This window comes from Marmota flaviventris, chromosome Y, assembly GCF_047511675.1.
Source record: "Marmota flaviventris isolate mMarFla1 chromosome Y, mMarFla1.hap1, whole genome shotgun sequence".
Classification (NCBI taxonomy): Eukaryota; Metazoa; Chordata; class Mammalia; order Rodentia; family Sciuridae; genus Marmota; species Marmota flaviventris.
Window position 1 is genome coordinate 17,520,476 of NC_092519.1, and position 14,890 is coordinate 17,535,365.

At 41.6% G+C, this 14,890-nt stretch overlaps 1 protein-coding gene across 1 annotated transcript; it reads right to left on the reverse strand.

Annotated features, from left to right (window-relative positions):
• Nucleotides 1-1,125: 1,125 nt before the first annotated feature.
• Nucleotides 1,126-14,199, reverse strand: LOC139703585 (zinc finger protein 709-like). Its single transcript, XM_071607075.1, has 4 exons — nucleotides 14,060-14,199; nucleotides 4,034-4,160; nucleotides 3,794-3,854; nucleotides 1,126-3,218 (listed from the first exon to the last, which is right to left on the reverse strand). The coding sequence occupies exons 1-4, from the start codon at nucleotides 14,060-14,062 to the stop codon at nucleotides 1,226-1,228; spliced, it is 2,184 nt and encodes a 727-aa protein (XP_071463176.1). The 5' UTR covers nucleotides 14,063-14,199; the 3' UTR covers nucleotides 1,126-1,225.
• Between the last annotated feature and the right edge of the window lie 691 nt (nucleotides 14,200-14,890).

The following is a 14,890-nucleotide window of genomic DNA, read 5'->3' on the forward strand; positions in this document are numbered from 1 at the left end:
CTAAGGAACTCTGCAAGTCCCTCTCTCAAAATAAAAAGGAAAAAGTTTGTGGCTCTGCCCGGGTCCTGCCCTAGTGGGGTCCAGGGGGTCCTGAAGGATAAGTGGTGTCAGCGAAAAGATGAGACAGGAGTCGTTCCGTTGGAGCAATCTCCAGAGAGAGAGAGAGCTCTAATGCAGCTTTCTCTGGGTCATTTTTTATTGCAATATTTTTATCACTATAGATTCAGATACACCATTGATTATACAATTTAATTTCCATTTTTCCAGGATATGACCTTTAGTTATTTAATTATTAAAAGTACAGAATCATTAATAAAATGCATCACTAATTTACATTTTTCAAGGTGCACTAGTTCTCATATCTTTATAATCTTTCTCAATAGAAAATAAGTTGTAAACCTCAGTCCACTTTCCGCCAATATTAACTATATTCATCATAAAACCCTATATAAAGTAAAAAAGATTTTATAAAAAGAGAAGATTATATCGTTAAATGTTTTAACTTTCCTAAGTGTATAATATAACTTTCCTCAATCAAAAATGAGACTACACATGGTGGGCTTTGTAAAATAAGCATAATGATTAGGTTTTCTAAGAGGCTGGAAATATGAGCTTGGGTTCTAGTTGATATAATCAGTGTGGTGCCTGAAATTCTCGTGACCTTTCAGAGGATGTTTGTTGTCCATTATCAGATTTGTCCTCAGTGTACTGAGATACAAGAACAGCCTTCTACTTTGTCCTTGATATGCTGAGGGGAAGAAGAACAGCCTTAAATGCATGAACTACCTGTTATGTTCTAGCCATCTGATATTTAATTTGTTTGGCATTTAACATACTCATGCCTCCTGTTAGAAACATAAGCATGAAAATGAAAAGTCCCAATTATATAAAAAAAGGGTCTCATGGTTTCGGATTCCCACCAACCAGCGCGGCTTTGCCAGCATTAATTGTCACTGTGACCCTGTCAAGACAGTGAGTGGGAAATCTCCTTCACCATGGCTCAGTAATAAATGACCACCAGACTAACTCCCCAGTACTATTTATAGATAGATTCAAACATGTGAGCACTTTCTTCTCTCTGAATTGGACAAGAAATATTGATTTACCCATATTTCACATTCAAAGAATTTTTCTTTTTTTTTCTAAGAATTTTTCTACAGAAAACTTACTACATGATAATGAGTGAAAGCTTATTAACAGAAGACTTTGCCAATTGTTTTCATGACTATGATTTCTCTGCACTATGGGTTGCTTCATGTAAGTGAAGGTGAGCAGATGTAACAAAGGCTTTTCCACATTTTTTACAACCATAGAGCTTCTCTCCGATATGTGTTCTTCTATGTCTTTGAAGGATACTGGAGCTAGCAAAGGTATTGCCACACTGCTTACACTCATAGGGCTTCTCTCCAGTATGCATTCTTAAATGAACCTGAAGGTAATTGGATGTAGAAAAGGCTTTGCCACACTGCTCACACTCATAGGGCTTTTCTCCAGTATGAGTTTGTTCATGTGAGTGAAGGCTACAGGATCTAGCAAAGGCTTTCCCACACTGCTTACATTCATAGGGCTTCTCCCCAGTATGTGTTCTTCCATGTCTGTGAAGGCTACTGGATGTAGCAAAGGCTTTGCCACACTGCTTACATGCATAATGCTTTTCTCCAGTATGAATTTTTTTATGTAAACGAAGGCTAGAGGAACGAGCGAAAGCTTTGCCACACTGCTTACATGCATAAGGCTTCTCTACAGTATGAATTGTTTTATGTGAGTGAAGGCCAGAGAAACGAGTGAAGGCTTTTCCACATTGCTTACACTCATAGGGCTTCTCTCCAGTATGTGTTCTTCCATGAATCTGAAGGAAACGGGATCTAACAAAGGCTTTCCCACACTGCTTACATTCATATGGCTTTTCTCCATTATGAGTTTTTTCATGTGCGTGAAGCTCACTGGATCTAGTAAAGGCTTTGCCACACTGCTTACATTCATAGGGCTTCTCCCCAGTATGTGTTCTTTCATGTCTGTGAAGGCTACTGGACCTAGGAAAGGCTTTGCCACACTGCTTACATGCATAAGGCTTCTCTCCAGTATGAATTTTTTTATGTGAGTGAAGGCCAGAGAAACTACTGAAGGCTTTTCCACACTGCTTACATTCAAAGGGCTTCTCTCCAGTATGTGTTCTTCCATGAATCTGAAGGGAAGTGGATGTAGCAAAGGCTTTGCCACACTGCTTACATTCATAGGGCTTCTCTCCAGTATGTGTTTTTTCATGTATGGGAAGGTAACTGGAACTAGCAAAGAAATTGCCACACTGCTTACATTCATAGGGCTTCTCTCCAGTATGCGTTCTTCTATGAATCTGAAGATAACTGGATCTAGTAAAGGCTTTGCCACACTGCTTACATTCATAGGGCTTTTCTCCAGTATGAGTTTTTTCATGTGAGTGAAGGATACTGGATGTAGCAAAGACTTTGCCACACTGCATACATTCATAGGGCTTTTCTCCAGTATGGGTTATTTCATGTGAGTGAAGGTGACTGGATGTGGCAAAGGCTTTTCCACACTGCTTACACTCATAGGGCTTCTCCCCAGTATGTGTTCTTTCATGTATTTGAAGGTCATTGGATCTAGCAAAGGCTTTCCCACACTGCTTACAATCATGAGGCTTCTTTCCAGTATGGGTTCTCTGATGGATTCTAAGTAAACTGGGATAAGCAAAGTCTTTCCCACATACTTTACAGTTGAATCGTGCATTCCCCGTGTGTGTGACCCTGTGCCTTTGAAGACTTGTGTGTGAAATAAAGGTTTGACCAACTTGTTTACATTGATAGACTTTCTTTCCAGAATGAGTTCTTTCATGTCTTCTAAATAAAGAGGAGAAATGAAAGGCTTTCCCACATACCTCACATTGAAAAGGTTTACCTCCACTTTGTGTTCTCATATGTCTTTGAACATCTGGGAGAGAAGAGGCTTCACCACATTGTTGATCTTCATAGGGTTGCCACCCAGTATGAGTATCTTCATACCTTTGAATGTCACTGGAACAACTGGAGACTTTCCCACATACTGTACTTTCATAGGGTCCATCTCCAGTTTGTATTAACATTTGTGTGTGAACACTTTTGACAGAAACCAGGGATTGCCTGTGCTGTTTAAATTCACATGGCTTCTCTTCACATTCCTCGTGCTTGTAGCTTTTGTGTTCAGAGTGAGATGTGATGTGCCTATGAAGGAATGAAGTGCATATGAAGTCCTTGGCACACATATAACAACCACATGGATTTACTCTATTAAAATTTTTCTTTGTCCAGTTAAGAACTGGAATCTCATTGAAAGTTTCCCCACACTATCTTCTTGGCTGTTGATGTTTACCACATGGCTTCTTTGAAGAATGACTAGCACATTATCAATGCCTAATTCATTCATGATTTTATATTTATTTATGGGTCCTAGGCTTACATTACTAACAACATCAGGTAAAGGCTAGGTTTTCTGATGTTTTCAAATTGCCTGAAAATCAAGATATCGAAAGGAAACAATCCTTTGCAATGCAGCTTCCCTATGGTAATTATCTAAAGAGTGATATTCACATGCAATTTCATATACTTTTGGCATGCCAAGTACTTGGAAAAGACTGAATATCTGTTACTGTTAAGTATATATTTCTAGTAAAAAAAAAAAAAAACTCTTATAAAAATAAATACATTTCAAATTGTGCATACTTCTTGGGTTGGTCTGTTTTAAAAATTATATGACATTCTCACATTCCCTCAAGAACTCCTCTTGTGAGCAAAATTACCTTAGAATGATCTCGGAATTTTTGATCTCATCTTGAATGTTTTTTTCATGCCATTTGTTTTCTAAAATGAGAAACCAGAATAATCTTTATGAATTTTTAGGAGACAGAAATGCTTTGCCAAACTTGTAGGTGCCTTTTATGCTGCAATAATTCTACAATGGATTCCCTTCTCATGTTCTGTACAAATGACCAAAATAAACATGAGTTATCTATTTGATTAATTAAAAAAATCATTATTACCTATAAAAGCCAGGTTTCTGAAGACTTCCAGCATCACATCTCTGTAAAGGTTCCTCTGGGAAGGATCCAGCAATGCCCATTCCTCCTGGGTGAAGTTCACAACCACATCCTCAAAGGTCACTGAGATCTAAAATATCCCACAAATGTTTACTGGAGGTCAGGAGAGATTGATAGCATCAGAAATATGTACTCAACATGCTTGGTGTCCACAGGATTCTCTGAATTACTGATTAATTCCATGATTTGGTTCATCAAATCTTTCCTGCATTCAATTTCTTACACCCATTCCAACACTAGAACTTGGCTCCTCAGAAGCCAAGCATCATAGTGATTTATACCCTTCCTTTGGTGAGTTCACAGGAACTAAGACAGGCTCCCAGATCACTCCTAAGTTCTTTATTGGTTTCACCTCTATTACATGTTCTAGAATTGTCCTGAGTGGTACAGACCCAATATAAGCACTTCTGATAGTACTTATCTTTAGAAAAGAAAGGTGATGAGTAGGAAATTGCAGGAATCATGAAACTAACCATTTGAGAGATATTCTGGTGGCTCCCTGTACCTACAAGATTAATATAGATAACATGGAATTTACTGATGTCTTGTTCCCTCTGAAAGTCTATTGTTCCATACTTAAAGAAATGCCTAGAACCAGCCCCCACCCACACTCTCTGGGCATGGGGTCACTAAGGAGATTCCTTCATAGACAACATTTAGACAACTTTTCACACAAGTTGTCACAATGTGTTAACTGGAGCTTGAGCTCATCCTGTGTGATTACACTGAGAACAACTAGAAGTTTGCAGGTGCTTTACTCTAGAACAAATTTAGTCAACTAGCTTACTATTAAATGACCAAAACCAACATGAGTTATCTATTTGATTAATTTATTTATTAATAAACACAACAATTTTATAAATTCCTGTGGTTCCTGAAAACCAGAATGGAGTAAGTGAAAGATGGCACATGTCTTAGAAATAACTCAATGACCCAAAAATGTCACCTTGTCCCAATGACAGCCTTACAAAGTTTTATAACTCTCAAAACAATCTTCTTAATAAACAGCAGGCACTACTTTTCTAAGTCTCATAGCAACAATGAATGTCCAATGACTGTCAAACTCTTCTTAACAGCAGCCGGTTCACTACCATAATGTACAGTCATGACACATACCAATGCTCTGTTCAAGGACATTTTGATCAATGTAGGGCCACATGTGCAATGGTTGTCTGTTGTGAAAGACATTCATCCTGCCTGTAGGAATGGTGCTGCAAACAAACCTAAGGCAGAAGCTCTTCCAGAGTGTGGTAAAGCAACAAGTTTCTAGCCCAGATTCCTGAACTATCCCACACAGTCTGGGTGTGAAAAGGCCACCATGCACATCGGTAAGCATGCTATGATGTCTGCACAGTGATGGAACAGGCCAAAAGAAAATGTCCCTGCCACTGACACAAAACCATACTCAAGGACTGAAAACATACAGAACCACCCCAAACAATCAAGAATGCACAATTACACTCAGAGACAGCAGCCTACCTCTGTGAGGACAATGATGGAGGCAGGAGGGCTTCATGGGCTTCAAACAAAGGGGAAGGACACTGAGGTCTCAGGGTCAAAGCAACACTTCACATGAAATAAGCCACACCCCTACAAGTGCACCACCAGTGAAATCCCATGTATGCTAAAAGATCATGAGAGCTAAAGCAGAAATCAGACCGGAAGAAGCTGCAAACCCTCCAGCGAAGGGGACCTGAAACACAGGACTCTAAACAAACACAGGACAAAGAGGTGGCTCAAGAGAAAAGATGACCATTTTTTGTTGTTGTTGTTTTTATTATTATTATTTAGTTTTTGGCAGACACAACATCTTTGTATGTATGTGGTGCTGAGGATCGAACCCGGGCCGCACACATGCCAGGTGAGCACGCTACCACTTGAGCCACATCCCCAGCACCAAGGTGACCATTTTTAAGGAATACAATGTAGGGGCTGGGGATGTGGCTCAAGCGGTAGCGCGCTTGCCTGGCATGCGTGCGGCCCGGGTTCGATCCTCAGCACCACATACAAACAAAGATGTTGTGTCTGCCGATAACTAAAAAATAAATATTAAAAAAAAATCTCTCTCTCTCTCTTAAAAAAAAAAATTTAAAAAAAAAAGGAATACAATGTAAAAGTCCATCATGGGAAATTCATAGAGAGCACCAGATGTGGCGCTGTATTGGTATCTAAGGAGCTAAAAGCAATCATTGAAACTGCTGCTTCAAAAAAACAGAGAAAGAAGAGCAAGGTAAACCTAAATTAACCACAGGAAGGTAACAGAGAAGGTGTTGATGAAACCACAATCAGGAAATCCACAGTCTGCAAAATCAAGTTCTTCATGAACCTTAGCATCACTGATAAACTGACATAAGGCTAAGAATACAGAGGACAGGGACTGAGGTTGTTACTCAGTGGAAGAGTGTTTGGTAGTGCTTGGGAGAAAGTGGATTCAATCCTCACTGACACATAAATAGAAAGAAATAAAAGTGTAAAATATACAAAAGAATTAAAGAAAAAAGCAAAGAGGACTGAAAACCTACTAACACATTTAAAAGTGTCATCATCAACAATGCATTGGAATTGAAGATTATCATAAACGTGCTTGTCACAAATTAGAAACTTGCAGAAACTGAACCATTTCTTTGAGAGAGACAATCTCCTACAACTTACACACAAGGGGAATACACAAAACAAGTGAGCCCATGGCTGCTAAAAAAAACCAGACTCAATAACTACTTACTACCCCAAAAGGCAAGGCAAGGCTCTGACATCTCAAACAGGCTTCCATGAGACACTTAAGAACTGCCACCTATTTTCTAATTTTATTTCCAGAACATAGAAGCTGAATTAACACCTCCTATTTCTTTCTGAGGCATAAGTTACTATATTATCCAAATTAAGTAGATAAAGAAAAGTATTAAATAGAAAAGAAAACTATGAGTGATGCTCATAATCATAAATGCAAAATTTAATCATAAATGCAAAAAACTGTACAATCAAGCCATCACACTCCAGGTGTCTATGCAAATGATGGGGCAATTATGGGCACAGGAACCGTCACTGCAGTGACTACAGCAGCCATATCCAGAACTGCCCAAAGCTAGATGCAAGGAAGATGCACATTTCAATACTGAATGGAAAAGCTGCAGTTTATCCACATCAAAGAACATCACCCAGAAAATGAGCTCTGCAGCCTAGAAAGATACAGCACCCTTAAAGGCAGACTGGTAAGAGAGAGAAGTCAGTTTGAAATGGCCAAGTGAAGTAAGATTCCAAGTCAAGAACATTCTGGAAAAGACAACATTATAGATGCACTAGCAGAATTGATGGGTGCCAGGGACTTAGGGAGCAGAGAGGGAGGAAGGAATGAGGAGAGATGAACAGAGGGAACACAGGATTCCCAGAGCAGTGAAACTCTTCTGTATGACATTATCTTGTATAATATGTGACACACACAATCACATCACACAGACGAGGAAGCCTAAGGTAAAGGACGAACTTCAGCTTATCATAACGTGTTGCTTCATCCATTTTCTTTATCAAATGTTCAACACTGGTTTAGTAAGTAACAAACACCCTCACCAATGCAATATGTTGAAAACAGTGGAGACTATCAGCTGGAGAGAAGGGGTATTCAATACTATGAGTAATGTCACATTAAATTGTCACCTTGATTGGATTAAAAAATACTGATGATTAATGAGCTTCTGGGTGTGTCCATGAGGATGTGTCTACAAATGATTGGCATGTGGAACAGTGAACCAAACTGGAGAACCTCCTTAAGCTAGGCAGCACCATCCAATAGGACACTGTCTTGGGTGGAACAAAAGTTGGAAGAGGAAGGAAGCAGCAGCAGAGTAAGCTCCTTTCTTCTCATTGGGTTCTTGATTGCTACTGCAATGGCCTGAGGATATCAGACTCTGCCTTCTTCACTCTCCCAAAGTGGACTCTGCCAGTGATTCTCCAGGGAGTTTCCAGAATCTTTGGTCTGGACTAGGGCAGCACCATTGATCCCTCTTGTTCTGAGACTTCAGCCTCTTGGACTCTGTAGCTACTGCTTCTCAAGCTCTCCAGCTGCAGACAGCCACTGTGGACATCAGCTTCAGGTCAAGTAGGCCAATCTAATGAATCCCCTTTGATAATCATACTTCCTCTTGATACTGTTACTCTAGAAAACACTGACTAATAAACTATGTAAACCTAAAATTGCTCATAAAAACAAAGTTTATCTAATAAATAAGTAAATAAACTACCAAGCCATGAAGTTTTATAAATATATACATAAGAAAAAATATTATATGCTAAGTACCTTTTTCATAATAATGCAAAAATAAGAGGAAGAGTCATAGTTACAAATTTAAAAAGTATGAGCAAAAGCAAGGAAACTGATTTTGAATACAATTTTCATCTGGAAAAAATTGGATTATAAGTCTTCAAAACTCATTCCAACTGCTGGTGTAGTGGTATGCACCTGTAATTTCAGCCACTAGGGAGGTCAAGGCAGGGAAATGGCAAAAGTTTGAGGCCAGTCTCAGCAACCTAGCAAGACACTCAGAAATTTAGTGAGACTGGTTTTCATCAAAAATAAAAAGGAGGTCGGGGACTGTAGCTAAGTGGCAGAGCAGTTGCTAACATGTGTGAGGGTATGATCCTCAGCACCACAGAAAAATAAAGAAAATAAAGGTATTCTGTCCATCTAATACTATACAAAATATAAAAAAGAAAAGAAAAATAAATTAATAAATAAGAAGGGCTGAGGATGTGCTCAGTGGTCAAGTGCCTGTAGGTTTATTCCCCAGTAAAACACATGTACACCTCCGGAACACTGCTTACAAATTGAAATTCATTTCTGGAGGATAACTAAGCATGAGCAAGTCCATGGCATCAATCCCCAGCACTCAATAAGCAAGCAAATAAATAAACAACAGTGTACAATACTAATTCTCTTGGGCTGGAGAGTAGTTCGGTAGTAGAAAACTTGCCAACCATGTATGTGGCCCTCCCTCGAATCAATCTCCAGCAGGCCACACACACAAACACAGACACACACACAGACACACACACACACTGAAATACATATAATGAGAGATAAAAATTATTATAATACAAAAGGTACACAATTAGAGGCATAAAAACAACAAAATCAATGGATAGACAACACACTTTCTCAAAGAAGATCGAATATTCCCATGACCTACACTCTCCTAAAAAAACACAGAGCATTTCAGTAAATTCTGTGAAATTTAGGGCATGATTTACTGTATTTTGGAGGTAAACATAAGAAAAACTACATCTAAAAAATAATAGACTGTATCTAAGACCAGCCAAAATGTTGTACAGGACAGAGAGAGTAGAGAGAGCATTTATGTTGCTCCCAAATTTCATAAGGTAAAAGGCCAGCTCCCGGGGCTGGGATGTGGCTCAAGCGGTAGCGCGCTCGCCTGGCATGCGTGCGGCCCGGGTTCGATCCTCAGCACCACATACAAAGATGTTGTGTCCGCCAAATACTAAAAAATAAATATTAAAAAATTCTCTCTCTCTACACCTCTATCTCTCTCACTCTCTTTAAAAAAAAAAAAAAAAAGGCCAGCTCCCAAAGGGGTGACCCTAGGATGATGCATTTAGGAGGGAACAGGAATCAGGTGACATAGTGGGAGTGCTCTTGAGGGGATCAGCACCCTTATTTAGACACATGTATTTCCCCTTTCCAGAAAATGAGTGTCATTTACTAATTCACTGATATTCAGTGATTAAATGATCATACTTGGGTATTTCAGGTATTGCCAAAATTGTCCTTAAACTTTACAATGAAGATGGGTGTGATGGTGCACACCTGTAACCCCAGTGGTTCAGGAGTCTGAGGCCCTCGGCTATGTAGCAAGACTCTGTACCAAAACAAAGAATCTAAAAGGGGCTGGTGGATAAACAACTCTGAGTTCCATTCCTGATACCAAAAAAACAGTTAACATGAACCTGCCAAGTCCAGACAACAACAGTGAAAAACTGTCATCCTTTGTCATCACCTTGTGAAGGACAGATACTAGTTTTCATGAAATCTCATTCATAAGTTATCCACCACTATTTTGGTAGAATTGGACTCAAATTCTGCAGCAATAATGTAAGACAGAGTTTCTCTGTAGCTTACATGGCATTTTGGAATCTAGGGTTGGATTTCAATTTGAAATCACTGAAAAGACAAGATTGAATCTTACCAACTTTCTATACACACTCAAGGGTAGCAAAAGGTACATTAGGTAATTAGGTGTTTTCTTTTCCTTTTCTTTCTTTCTTTTTTGATACCCCCGAGATGAAAACCAGAGACATTTTACTACTGATCCACATCCCCAGTCATTTTCATATTTTATTTTGAGACACAGTCTCACCAGGTTGCATAAGGCCTGGATAAGTTGCTAAGGCTGCCCTCAAATTTGCAACACTCCTGTCTCAGCCTGTGGAGCAGGAAGGATCACAGGTGAGCACCACTGTAACTGGTTATAAGTTGGGATTTTTAACAATGGAAATGTAACTAGACTTTTTAAAATCCACTTCTTTCTTGCATCTTTAATAATAGTCCATCCCATGTGGCTCTGAATAAATAAACCTGGGCCTCACATAAGTGAGCACATCATTTCAAAGTGATACACAGAAAGCTTTGGTGCTGAGGGAGCACACATGTGTCAGGCTCAAGGGACAGGGAAGGTCCCTGACAGCTGGGACATGCTCCCTCCAGGTCTTGCCCACTGAAAACCTACAGGATCACCCTCCAAGAGACCTGGACCATGACTCCACTCTAAGAGGCTTTTCAGGTTTGCACAGCTCTGCACTGGGGTGGGTGGTCCTTATGCTCTGGGAGAGGTTTCACTCCTTCACACTGTCAGAGACTGAAAGGGCAGGAATCACTGGTGACCTGGCCCCTCAGCACCAGCATCCACAGGCTGACTGGCCACTTTTCTCCAAGGAATGGGAACAGAGCTTGGGAAAAACAAGGTCCCAAGGAAGTAGCTGTCTAGATGAGGCCTGTTCCAGGAGATTCCTCAGCCCAAAACCCCCAGCCGCTTCCCTGAGAGGCTGCACCCCACACATCAGGCTGTCCCCTAGGAGGAGCTGACCCAGGGCCTGAAGTTCTGTTCACCCTGCAGGGCACAGGGCACCTGTGGGCACTTTGTGGAAGCTCCAGGAGAGGTTAGTTGCTCAGGACATGGGACCCTGAGAGGCGTCCAAAAGAAACTTCTGCCCAAGAAATCTGACATGGTGTCTACACCTAAGGAAGATAAAAGAAGCTGTGAACTCAAGTTCTTTATACATTTGCATCTACATCAAAGAACCTTCAGAGTACTTGACTTCAGCCAACCAGACAATCATGAGGGTGGAAAGGCAGGGTTCTGTATGGAGAGCAAAAATTATCTTGGGCTATCTTAAGTCCTTTCATAGCCAATTATCTTCATTTCTGTATCAGACCACAATTCTCGAAACTTCTCAGAATATATCACTAACCTTACCAGATGCCTAGTCTCCAAAATCTACCAAAGCTCAGAATTCAATAACAGACATAGAGAAGAAATTTTCTTTATTTTATTTTCTGTACCCCATCAATCTGATGTTCCTACCAATGCAATTGGTTAATGTAGTGATATACAAGTTCCTTTTATAAAAGTTCATGTAGGCCAGGCACAGTGGAACACAACTGTAATCCCAACAGCTTGAGAGGCTAAGGTAGGAGGATTGCTATATTTAAAGCCATCCTCAGCAACTTAGTGAGACCATAAGGAACTTGGTGAGATCACATCTGAAAATACAATATAAAAAGGGCTGGGGATGTGGCTCAGTGTTTAAGTGGCCCTGGGTTCAATCCCTGGTATATTAAAAAAAAAAAAAAAGAAAGAAAAGAAAAGAAAGAAAGAAAAGAGGGACACATACATCATTCAGGTAACTTGAATCCATGTTCCTTAGTATGGTCATTAATATACGGGTTTAAATGAACTATTTTCTGTAGCTGGGGTTGTCAATGCCTTTAATCCCAACAGCTTGGGAAGCTGAGGCAGGAGGAGCACAACTTTCAGGCCAGGCTGGGCAACATAGCTAGATCCTTTCTAAAAATCATATTGAAAAGAGGTGGGGATGAAGGACAGTAAATGAATCAGACATTATTGTAGTGGCATCCCCTTTTTTCACAGAAAATGTTAACTGGGTTTCTCCAGAAATCTTCATCATGGCTAATTTTAGGACTGTCAACAAAAGAGTGTCCACAAAAAAGTTCAGTGTAGATAAACTTCATATTTTCGTGTTGCCCTATTTTACAGGGCGGCTAGCATGGGAGAAATTAGCACTCCAAGTGCTGGGCTAGAACTCCCCTTACTAGTTTTTACACACTTGTATCCAGTATAGTAGTTCATAGAAATGTGCAAACAAGGCCTCTGGCCTTGAGCTGGGCTTCACAGAGAAGTCACCAACTGGGCTCTATGGAAACAGCTGGTGGGGGAGGAAAGAAAGGGGAGAAGAAGCTGTCCCCTTCTCAGGTGCTATCCTTGAAGGGTTAACTTGGCCCAGAACAGTGAAAGAAAAAGCTGCTTTTATGTGTGTGATGTGACAACTTGACTATGGTGGCTCCATTTTGTGAACTTAGCCATGACACTCAAAAAGGTCATGACTGGGGCAGTTTGCATTCTTTTGTTCATGAAAATCCCCCAAGAACACAGAATGATCTATGTTGCCAACTGGAGGCTAACTGACCACAACTTTCCGGCTTGCTGGCATTGCCTGAACCTCCAAACATCCCTTTTGTGGTTTTTTTGCTTAAATATGGAGCCAACTGAAGGCAGGGGCACCACTCTGACCATCTCATTGTTTCGAGAGCAGAGTGTCTGCCACTGGCCAGCAATAAAGGCTTAACTGGAATGACACTGTGTGGTCTGAGAGTTATTTGAGGGTCTCAGTATTACAATGTGAACTTCTGAGCCCCTCCCCTTACATGCTGGGTATAAGATTCTGAAACCACCTGAACTTGGGGTTCAGGGGATGGATTGATTGATTACAGCAAAAGCTGTGCCCTCTGAGACTGGCTGCAGCCAGATAAAACTGTTTCTGGCTATCTTCAGTGCCTTGCCTCCTTTGTCCCTACATCATTATTACCCTGTGTGCTTACATGACTACATGACTGGGGTGACTCTACATCATGGATTATCAGAAAAGGGAGCAGTTATACTCTACTGATGTAGCCCAGGATTCCATATCCCTGGGATCTATAAACAACGACCTTATTCCTTTTAAAGCAGTTATTTTGACCAAACACAAGGAAGTGTTAAGTGATTATTCCTTCCCCTCAAGTATAATATTCACAAATAGAAAACAAATGCTTTCAAAAGTGTTCTACTTGCCAGGGACAGTGGCACAGGCCTGTCATTCCAGATATGTGGGAGGCTGAATCAGGAGGATCACAAGTTATGGCTGGGGAGGGAGGGAGAGAAGGAGGGAGGGAGGAAAGGAGGGAGGGAGGGAAGGAAAGAAGGAAGGGGGGAGGGAGGAAAGGAAGGGGGGAGGAAGGGAGGGAAGGAGGGAGGGAGGAAAGGAAGATTATTTTCAATATTTCACTAGATGAAAAGTGAAAATTAGCAGACGGTGTCAACTTGAACCGAGTGGGAAGAACGAACATCTGGCCGAGCTGTAAGGTGGAGGGAAGGTGGGGTTTAGAAGGCAGGAGGCGCCTGCAATTTGGAGGACCTACTGCAGCCTCCGGAGGAGCTCCCCTGGGAGAAGGAAGGTGCATTTGTGGCCCTGCTTCCTCCACGTTGGGAAGAGTGGGTGTGGGCCACCAGTAGGGAGCAAAGGGGACACCAAGGCCCTGAGCCACCCTTCCAAACCCAGGGAACCAGGGGACAGGGCCCAGGGCAACCCGCCAGCGTGGACTCCTCCGCCCTCTGAAGCTCAGCCGCGAGCCAGGCCCCAAGGCAGGTGCTGACCCCGCACCTTCAGCCCTTGTCAGAAACTCACCATGTTTGGCTTCTGTTGTGTCCGGCGTCTTCTGGAGGAACCTCCGGGAACCCGAGATCCCCAGGGACACAGGGAGCGGCAGAATCACCTGGGTTACTGGAGCAGAGAACTCGGCTGGAGAAGGAGCAGCGCAGTCGGTAAGGAAGAAAAGCCCGTGAGATTGCGGAAGCCCGCCCTCCCCCTTCCTCTGCGCACTGATTGGACAGTTCCTCCCAGCATCCCTGATGGATGGCCTCCAGGCCCGCCTCTGCATCGTGACTGACAGCTAACATCATCCAATCACTGGCTGAAATTGGGTTAGTGACAGATTCTTGGCCCCAGCCCTTTTCAGGCGGAGCTTTTCAGCTGTGCTGGGAACTAATCCAGGTGGGAAGCCTTGGCTTAGCCTCTGGTACAGAGGTGACACCTGGCGCTGAGCTAGGCTTCAGCCATAGAGTGCTTTCTGAGCGTGGCGAGGCCCTGGGTTTAACCTCAACACAAAATCAAAGCACAGCTTCTCTGGGAGGGTGAGGCTGGAGGAGCCCAAGGTCAGTGAGACCCTCTCTTAAAATAAAATGAAAAAGGTGGGGATGTAGTTCAGAGGTCCAGGTCAAGCCCCACTGGGTTTATTACCTAGTACCTGAAAGAAAAAGAAAGAACTATGTGATATATATTATTTTTCCAGCTGATGTGACCTCAAGAGACTTAGAAAGACACAGTCTCCAAATTTTTGAAACACTATTTAAAGATATCATATGTATGACCCATACATAATATCTAAAATTGAAAACTATTTTAGTAATTCTCATCACCTCCTGGCCTCTGTCGCTTTGAGGAGGCAGCCTGAGCTAT